Source organism: Henckelia pumila, unplaced genomic scaffold, assembly GCF_033568475.1.
Source record: "Henckelia pumila isolate YLH828 unplaced genomic scaffold, ASM3356847v2 CTG_270:::fragment_1, whole genome shotgun sequence".
Taxonomy (NCBI): Eukaryota; Viridiplantae; Streptophyta; class Magnoliopsida; order Lamiales; family Gesneriaceae; genus Henckelia; species Henckelia pumila.
Window position 1 is genome coordinate 1402648 of NW_027331788.1, and position 10754 is coordinate 1413401.

At 34.4% G+C, this 10754-nt stretch overlaps 1 protein-coding gene across 2 annotated transcripts; it reads right to left on the reverse strand.

The window, feature by feature from the left end:
- Positions 1-3430: 3430 nt before the first annotated feature.
- LOC140870849 (uncharacterized) lies at positions 3431-6649 on the reverse strand. Of its 2 annotated transcripts, none has more exons than XM_073273260.1 (3): positions 6582-6649; positions 4517-5777; positions 3431-4125 (listed from the first exon to the last, which is right to left on the reverse strand). In XM_073273260.1, exons 2-3 carry the CDS (start codon positions 5574-5576, stop codon positions 3497-3499), a joined length of 1689 nt encoding a protein of 562 aa, XP_073129361.1. In that variant the 5' UTR covers positions 5577-5777; positions 6582-6649; the 3' UTR covers positions 3431-3496. The 2 variants fall into 2 exon arrangements, with proteins under 2 accessions (XP_073129361.1, XP_073129360.1); XM_073273259.1 differs by having other exon boundaries at positions 3431-4131.
- Between the last annotated feature and the right edge of the window lie 4105 nt (positions 6650-10754).

Consider the following 10754-nt stretch of genomic DNA (forward strand, 5'->3'; position numbering starts at 1 on the left):
TGCTCAAGTAAGATTGCTAGCACAATGAGATATTCAAGTTGCAAAGATAAAGATTCGGTAGTTCTTCTCATTTCAAACAATCTCTATTTATAGTGTCCTTTGCATAGAGAGACTCAACTTTCATATGAAGATCATTAATGCAAAGGTACCGTTGACGTTTTCCTTTCTTGAAATGTATTATGATTTAATAAATGCGAGATTCGACTCTTCCAAATCAATAAAGCAACGGTCGCAGACAATCTCTTATTATAAGCTCATCATTGAGCATTTTGGGAAATCATTCTGATTTTCTTGATTTTTTGTTGAATGTGCATGTCTTGAGAATATACTTTTACTGAAAAGAAAAATGCAGCTTTGAACGACAATTTCTTGAATCAGAAGACATTCCTTTAAGTCTTTGTAAAAGATATACTTAAAAAGTGAACGGGCGAAGATTGTCTAGACCAAGCGAGTGGATCTTTTTATAGTAGTCAGTCGAGTGATTTACCTCTTAAGACCAGGCGAGTGATGACTGTTACATACAACTAGCTAAGTGACTCTAAACGACCGGATGCGTGTTCTTCAAAGAAAGCAGTCGATAACCTGTTTTAGATAAAAACAAAAAGAAAAAAAAAAAAGCAAGATCTAAAACAATGATTTATTGTTTGTTATAACTAGAACTTAGGGATTTAACAAGTTGTTTCAAGGTAACAACATAAACACATTTGTTCAAGAAAAAAAATTGTTTCACTAAAATATTTTTGATAGAAATCATCGAATTAAATATTAAAGTGCAGTTATTGTTCTCTTTATTCATTCATACATAAATAATGTCGTGAGGCTATAATAAAAGTATAAAAATAATCATAATATATTATAATCATCATATATTATGCAAGTTCATGCGCTTTACTGACAACATATAAAAGCTTCACTGATAACATATAAAAGATTTATGGTTTGAAAAATATAAAAAAAGCACACACCATGAATTACAAAATTAATTTTTCTAAAAAAAGTTGTCATATCTTCAGTGACAATCGCAATCCTCAATTAGTTTGTATTTTCACCCAGGTTCATCGAAGGTATCTAAAAAACCAACACAAATATAATTAGTGGCTTTAGTATTCTGGCTCAGTCATATTTCTTACTAAAAAAATTATTTTTTTCTTTTTGACACATTTTAGTGAACAGTTAATGATTGATTCTTACTGACAACAAAAGAATATCAAATAAATTATATTGATTTCTCATAAAGCAATACAACACATAGAAAATAAAAGAAACGCAACAAAAATTACATAATGACTCACTATCATCAATCAGTAAATAATTAATATGGTGAATTTTCTCTAAAAAAAAAGATTTCCAAACGTTTACTTTCGCATTAAACCAAGCTTTTGGTTAGCAAATAAAATTCTTATGGGTAAGAGATTGATTGATCAAAATTTTGACAACTTAATTGCTAATCACCCATCAAACACTTGAAATTATAATATAACAGAAATTGTGCAGAAATTGGGAAAAGAAAACGTGGAATGAATAGATTTTGTTCCCATAAATGGTTTGATCGTGAAAAATTCTATATGTAAATGCATGATGCCTTATGGTTATATTACACTTAAAAACTGGAAATTATAATTCAATTATGGGGAAAAATTCATCAACATTCAATGGCAAAGGGAAGGCTGAATTATAGATGAAATATGTGAAACTGAAAGAGAACTGATGGGAAGTCAAAGGAAACGTGGGATGAAAGATGGGGGCAAATTTGGATTACAATTTTGGATTGTCAATTACGTACCAAAAGTAAGTTAGTGTCATTTTCTCAAGTTTAATAAATAGTAATAGATTTCAATGAACAGTTAATGGCTGATTCTTATTGACAACAAAGGAATATCAAATAAATTATATTGATTTCTCGCAAATCAACACAACACATAGAAAATAAGAGAAATGCAACTAAAATTCCATAATGACCTACCATCATTAATCAGTAAATAATTAATATGATGAATTTTATCCCAAACCAAAAAAATAAAATTAGATTTCCAAACGTTTACTTTCGCATGAGACCAAGCTTTTGGTTAGCAAATAAATATTCTGTGGCTAAGAGATTGATTAATTGATCAAAATTTTTGACAACTTAATTGCTAATCACTCATTAAAATACATGAAATTATAATAGAACAGAAATTGTGCACAAATTGGAGAAAAGAAAACGTGGAATGACCCGATTGTGTTCCCATAAATTGGTTTGATCGTGAAAATTAATTCTATCCGTAAATTCATGCTGTCTTGTGGTTACCTTACATTTACATTTAAAAACTGGAAACTGTAATTTTAATTATGGGCGAAAAAAAAAATTCACTCTCTTTCATTTCTTCCACGTTCAATGACAAAGCATGTGACATAAATAAATGTGGGGGCAAACTTGGAATAAAATTTTGGTGTGTCAATCTGTACTAAAAGTAGTTAGGTAGTATTTGAAAAACTTCTAGGAAGCACTTTTTAGATTTTTTTTCACAAAATTTCATACCTCAAGTTTAATAATTAGTAATAGATATGTACGCAATGCACTTTTTGTATATGAACTCAAAGAATATGATAAGAAATTAGTGAAACAAAATGATTTTTTAATTTAATTTAATTTAATAAATGTTCGTTCAATACAAAAATATTTTTTAAAATAATAAATCATTAATTTATAGATATTTAATAAATGAATAAGTTAATAATATAATTTTATGGTCTCAACATCGTTAATGTATAGAAATTTTAATGTATATCATTTATTTCTCATATTTGCATCATGCGAACTTTAATCAATTTGTCTATGTTTTTTTAATCATATCTATACTATTTATACTTATTATATAATTAAACTAGAGGTCTTCATTCATTATCGTGATTTGTAGATTATTGTGTTAACTTTGAGTTTATCCAATGCACAAGCATAAGCAAAATCTGGGATTGCTAAACATTAAAAGTGATTTTTAAAAAAACAAAAAAGCTAAAATTGAAGAATCACTTTTTTTTTTATTACAAACAATCTCTCAAGTAATTTTCTATTGATTAGGTGAATCTTTAATTAAAATTACAATTATACCATTATTGTATGATTTTATTGGCGATTATTTTTTTTACCTTTCTTCTGAAACAGCCCGATTTTTTTATCCTTTCGATCCTATATTTATAAGCATAAAATAAGTAATTATGTTTAAATTATATCCATTTTAATAATTAGCATTATCAAAATGTAAGCATTTTCAAACTTTTATAATCTTTATTTCACGTGTAGCCTTAGTTCCTCAATTAATTAAGTTTGCGCTCCCATGCAGCACCACTCGAGCCACATTCAATGGTGTCTCAAGTTCGAGGAAGCATCTTCAGCAGCTGTGCACAGCACAAGATGTGGAAGAAATTAAGGTATGGAACAAATTTTCTTGGTTAAATTGTAAGAATAGCATTTGATTACAAATGTATTACCGATTTCAAAGAAATAAATCGCAAGAATTCAAGTTTCAGACTCAAATCCAATGTCCCAAAATCCATCAGGAGTGGAAGGAGGTCCGTACAGATATCGATGCCTAGAAACTCCATCATGATGCTCACATCGTATGCTTTGCTTATTCACATCCGTGTTTTTGCTCGCTTCAGGAAGAAGAACATCATAAAATTTCTTGCATTGCTTGCATTCCACACCCTTCAGACTTTCCCTCTCAAATTTCCTTCGAACCGGCTTGACGTACTTAAAAACTGAAGTCACCGCATTTGGGGGTGGCACTTGTTGCTGTCGTGGTACAGAATCGATATTCATATCCTGTGTTTCATCATCAGAGTTTACTGGTTTTGGAAGCTCGTGATTCTCCTCCATTGGAACTTTCCCCAGCTTTTCCAGCACTTTCTCTAGAGGAGTATTGAGGAAATCATCATGTGGATCAGGTCCCATGCGGCTCGGATGGGACCTTGTATCCCTCCAACGAGAAACGACTCGTTTTGCAAACGTTGGTGGGCAAGATTTTATGCAAGTTGGGAATTTTGCAGCAATGAGGATACTCGACCTAGATGGTGAGACTGGACTTGATTTTTGAAGAATTACAACTCCTTTGTTGTCTTCTAAGACGTCCTTCCCACCCTCTTGATCTGTTACTTCATTGCAATATGAAAAGTTTTTTAAGCATATTTCTCAATGCCTAAAATAAGAAAGAAATATCAATGAAGACAGATTTTCATTTTTTTTCTTCTTCAAAGACAAAGACGTCCCAAAAGAAGAATTTGAGCGGAAAATTACGTGGGATCATAGTATATAAGATTCATATCAATTGACTACATGCAATATGAAATTAATGCATACATGCCCAATCTTGGCAGGATGATAACCAAGACATATTCCTTGCATGTACAAATGCATGCCCAATATCAGTAGGATGACAAACAAGATACATGTCGAGTATGTTCAAATAAAAAGTAGAGGACAACTGGTACTTGCAGTTACCAAAAAAAAACTTGCACACATAAAAGACAACGAGCTTACCGCGTGAAGCTAATGCAATTTGATCGTGTCTGACTACGTCGCTTTCATCTCTTTCTTTGTTGCAAGGAAGCGTGTTTTCTGGAGTTAGGAAATATTTTTTCCGAAGAAAGTTGTGTTCAGATTTCAGCCTCTTATATGCAGTAATAGCATCCCTTCGGTTTCTCTTTTCAGATAGCAGCTCAGAATTTTTTGCTTCAATTTTCTGCAGCAACTTTCCATGCAACTCCATCCCTTCAGAACATTCTTTAGTTGTCACATAGAGACATTCTTGAAGCTTGTCAACTTTTTCCTCCAGGTCTTTTTTCTTTTCCAGAACTTCTTTCCTTTCCTTCTCAGATTCTTCTAATTCTTGCCCTCTCTTGATCCTTTCCAAGTCAAGTGCATCTCTTTGTTGGAGTAACTGCTTTTGCGCCTTGGTTCTCTCCTCCAATTCATTAATTTTGTTCTGAAGTTCTTTCTGGATCTCATCTCCACGGGTCGACAAACTCTCAAGTTTTGCGGCAAGAAATCCATTATCCTTTTCATACTTCCTCAACAATTGTTCATTCTTCATAATTTCTAAATCTTGATATTCAATTTTTTTAAGTAGATTTCGTTGCAATTGCTTCCCCTCTTCTACTTCTTCAGTCTTTTCTCTGACTGTTAGAAGAAGGTCACTGACTTTTTTCTCCATATTTTCTAGTTTGACACAGAGTCTATTACACTTCTCTTCACAGTGCTTCAATTGCATTTCTTTCTGAACGATTGCAGACACTTTTGACTGGTTTATTTGAAGAAGTTTATTCTGTAACTCAATTAGTTCATCAACTTCCATGCACTTTCTCATAAGCTCTAGCTTCATTTCCTCAATTTTGAACTCCAGAGTTTTCTGTTTTTTTAGATGCGTAGTCTCTCTTTCCGTAAGCTCTTTTATTGTATTCTCATAACTCTGTATGAGGCATTCCTTCGATTCAAGAAGATTATGAAATTTTTTGTGCACTTTTTCCTTGTCTTCTTCCAAATTCTTTTGTTTCAACTCTTTCTGGAGTTCCTTGAGATGATCAGATAACTGGCTTTCCATGTTCAAAAAAATTGAATTGTCTAACTTCAGTATATGGTTTTCCTAAAAACACCCGTCTTTTTTCAAAACTAAACTTTTCAATCTGAAACAATAAACCATTTTCCTCCTCTTTATATGCATCTTCATTCTTCACCAGCTTCCCTTGCCTCGACACATTTTTTCAGCCAGCTTCGAGATATCAACTGAAAGTGAATTGGACTCCTGTAGTAGCAGAAAAATGTTAATGATTCCGATAACACAGTAACAAATGGAAGTATTTGAAGATGAATTTGCAATTATTATAGAATTTTAACAATATTCTGACAACTGAAGATTTGCCCGAGAATACACAATATAAACAGTATTTACATCTTCATCAACCATTTTGAAACATTTATGTCATGCTTCTATTTAAATTGATCGATGCATTGGTGACCACTTCATTAAAAAGTATGCCAGAAAATGCAAAATGGCAGGTTTTATCCACATACACCAACTTAGACACTTAACCAACAAAATAAGGGTGTGATTGGATTTTATATGGTGTTCGATCTGGAATTAACAGGATAGCTTGAAACAAATTTCCCAGACCAAGACTGAAGATTTCATATGGTGTTCGATCTGGAATTAACAGAATAACTTGAAACATATTTCCCAGACCAAGATTGAACAAGTGCAACCCAGATGACCCATCATTAAACCTCTTTCAACTAGCGGTTAATACCTAAATAATCACCAATCACGCAAGGAATTGATAGAAATACCATAATAGCCAACAAGTGAATAACAATACTGCCACAAATTTGAATAAGAATATATAAATCATCAATCAACCCCAAAACTTTAACAATTTTTCATGGATATTGAAGATTTGATGCAATTGGATCAAAATTAAGCTCCGCGCAACAGAGTGCCAAAGTATGGACAAAATGAAATCAAACACGCTGCAAATTTCAAACTCAAATCTGGCATGATAAAAATCCATCAGCCGCATATATAAACAGACAGGGTGGCGGATCTGGTTACCGGCGATTGCAGAGAAATGGAAGAAGCCCCAATATGGTCGGACTGAGTGTCAGCAGCTTAGAAGAGCGTCTCTGAGAAGTGCGGGAATATAAATTTCATTAATTTCCTTCTTTTCTTTTTTGAAAAAAATAAAACCTTTATTTTTTTTTATTTTTTTATATAGATATCTATTTTTCTATTCTATTTGATTCAAGTTGAAGAGTTTGGTACGTTAATATGGCTACCCCATTTATTTTGTTAGGAGTGTCAAAAATGAACCCAATACGACACGAGTCGACCCGAAAAATATTGGATCAATGTTAGAGGTTTTTGAGTTTGGGTCGAATCGGGTTGTTTTGAAAGCTAACCCGGAAAAATTAATCAGGTTTGTATTGGGATTCGGTCAATCCGGAATGACCCAAGATGACCCGAAACTTTTTTATTTTTATTATTTTTATATAAAATTAAAAAATATTTGCTATATTTTTATATGTTGTGTGTTTGAAAAAAACAATTTAGTGTATATTGATATAATAGATTTTCGTCATTTAATTTTTATTTTTTAAAATAATATTTTATTTTTTCTAGTAAATATATTTTAATTTTTTTACAACTAGACTTTCAAATTTAAATTATATATAAGCTTAAATTTTTTTATTATGTGTTTAAATTAAATATTACTATTATTATTGTGTATTTTGAATTTATATTTAAGTATTTTTAAAACAATTAAAAATATAAATCGGGTTGGTTTGGGTTGATCGGATTAGTCGGGTTAATCGGATTCAGGTTCGAGGTAGCCATTTTCGGGTTGATTCGGGTTCGGGTTCGGGTTTCGGGTTTCGAAGTTGTCTCAAAGCGGGAATATAAATTTCATTAAAAGTCGACTATAAGCTATTTTCGGCCAGAGCTTATAAGCACTTTAAATTTGTTTGGTATAAGCTGTTTTTAAAAAATTAAGGTCACTCCTCCTTTTTTAAAAAAAAAATCTTATTTTGATATTTTACTTTTCCATATTATCCTTATATATTTTATTTTAATAATTAAAATTATAAAAATAAATTTAAATAATATTATAGTAAATAGATATCATTATCTTTATATAAATTATATATTCAACTACAGTACATTTATAAATACTTAATATAACAAAATAATATTTTTTTCTTTACCTATATTATAATTATTTATTAACAAAATTACAATTCAAAAAAAATATATATATATATATATATATAATATAATAAATATTTTTTATATAAAAATAAAGTACAAATAAAAAATCATCAAAATCATCATATATTCCTAACTAATTGCATAAATTTATGTCGTCCAAATCGCATTAATCGAGACAATGAGTAAATTTAGAATCTTTCTTATCAGTACTCCGATCATCATGTGCGATCTTTTTTCAAGATTTGAGTAAGTTTGTTGTGATATAGCCTCACGTTGGGTTGATCTGGCACATATCGATAATGAAAATTAATATTTTTTCATGAGTCGGATCAAACAGAAGATTTGTCTCACCAATAGATCGTGAGAAAATTTTTTGTGTTGCGGTTCGTTCGAGAAATTCCTACCTCTCTACCACTAACGACGACACCGGATATGGTGTTGTGATTCGTGATTCTAATATGGAATTTATGTTTGTCGTATGACCATGCGAACCGGAGTTGTTAGTAGTTCAGAGGTTGAGGCATTAGTACTGCTTGACTCAATGCTTTGTACTATTGATTTTGAACTCAAAGATATTGTAGTAGCCCGATTCTTAATTAATTTAATTAATTGTCTAACACATGATTAAGGTTGGATTTAAGGAGTTGAAAATCATATTCGAAATGATCGGAAATGATTCCAAGGGCTTCAAGTCATTGGATAGTTCGGAAGCTCCGAAAAGCAGTTCGGAAGCAGCGTTGTACTTCGGAGGCAGAGGGTGAATTCGGAAGCTCCGAACTCAATGTAGTAGCCCGTAACCAAATAAGGTAATTAAGAGAAATAATCGCAATTAAGAATCCTAAGTTCGGACGATCCGAAGCCAATATCGAAGGCTCTGAACGTGTTCGGACGCTCCGTCGGCAGGTTCGGACGCTCCGATCGGGGTCGAGTATTACGTCATTGATTACGTCAGCAAAATAGCGTTATGGTTGACGCATTGATGGGACTTTGGACGACCCGAAGTTCAGATCGGATGCTCCGATCATGTTCGGACGCTCCGAAGCCGGTTCGGACGGCCCGAACTCCGACTATAAATAGAGCTGTCGAGATTCATTTCCGGACGAACCAATCACCTCTCTTCTCTCGATTCCTTAGTCTTCTAGCTTAGATCTAGGGAATTCTAGGCGTCCCATTGGGAATCCGGAAGTGGCGTAGCGATCCAGAAGTCGTAGCGAAGTTGTGGCCTAGTTTGAGGCAAGCGACAACAACAGGCTGACGACGGACGCAGGTATAGCTTTTGCTTCTCAAAAATATTTAGAAGTATGCAATAGCTTAGTTAAGGCTTTTAGAGCACTATAATGATATTAGTATCATTTGACAGTGTAGTGCGGATTATAGGCGTGGATCTAGAGCTGGTAGAGCTTTCCTAGTAATTGAGGTATGAAAGTACTGTTCGAGATATCCTGAATGAGTATGCATGTATTATGTGACTGCATGATTTATATGACATGATTATATGCTGCATATATTTGCATCTTGAACTATCTCTTTTGAGATGTCTGTTAATAGGGTTTTACCCTATTCTGTTACTGAATGGACTTCCATCGATTTGGGTCCGGAGTATCCACTGGTTTTGGTATGTGAGCCACCTCCTGAAGCGACGGCACAACGTGCTACATACCAGGGCCCGGTCTGTCTTTGTTATCTGATTCTTGGTCTCTAGTCAGTAGGAGGTACACTTGCATTCATGTATACTCATACTCTCGTGCTGAGCATTTTATGCTCACGTCTCGTACTTTGTGTATCTGGACACCCTATTCCATGGGGCAGGTTTGCGATTGGATGAGGCGGGTGGATCCAAGAGGAGCTAGGCAGTGGTTGGCCAGCTGGAGCTTCACCTAGGGTTTTATTTTACTGTACTGGATTGATACAGTATTCGATTTGGTTGTATAACTATTTGGGTATTTGCAGATTTCTTTCCTTGGGATTATATATTATTTATTGCTTCCGCAGTTTATTCTGGTTTACTGTTTAATTAAGTTAATTATATGCTTAAGTTTCTGATTAGTAGGTGATCTCGTTAAGGGTCACTACATTTATGGTATCAGAGTATGCATAGTAATCTTGGGATTTAGATTCATATAAGATAACTGTGAGGTAATTTTGTAGATGGCGGATCGCGATGATCAGAGTAGCCATGGAAGTATAGGTGGACGTTGGGGCGATGGTGATCGGGAGCCTCGTCGGGAACGCCATCATCGTCGTCATGATGAGAACCGTTTCAGTGTGTGCCGGTTCTTACAGATGGGTCCTAAGCCCTTGGTCGGAGGTGAGACTCCATAGGATGCGGAGAATTGGCTAGATCGCATGAAGACTTGTTTTCAGACATTCCACTGTACTGAGGATCAGAAGATGGAGACTCTTGGTTATCTTCTGGATGGGCGAGCCCGAAAGTGGTGGAGATTCACTTCTGCACCATTCGTTGTGGCGAGAGGAGTTGCTACTTGGTCCGAGTTCTGCACAGCTTTTCAGAAGCTGTACTCCTGCACTCCGTTAGGCGAAGGAGGGTGAGTTACTGAGTTTGTGTCAGGGATTTATGACGATTGATGAGTATCAGCAGAAGTTCTTTGATCTGTTATCCTATTGCCCCGAGATTGCTGACAGCTCTGAGATGAAGTACAATTTGTTCCTTCAGGGTCTTAACCCGGAGATTCATGACAGGTTGGCGGTCGGTGATGATATGACCTATGAGGGCTTGGTGAGCCGTTGTCACCAGGCGGAGGATAGCATTCTGCGTAACAGGTCTTTCTCTCAGTCTAGAACTGCGAGTTCTTTGGGTCCCCGTGCTCAGTCTTTTAAGAAGTCCGGATCTACTTCTTCTTCCTCTAGTTCCGGTGGTGTTGTTCGTTTTGGGAAGAAGGAGAAGTGCGACCATTGCGGGAAGAACCATCCGACAAACAAATGTCGTAAAGCTTCTGGGGCATGTTTCTGTTGTGGAGAGGTCGGTCATCTCCGAAGGGATTGTCCACTAGCTGGGGG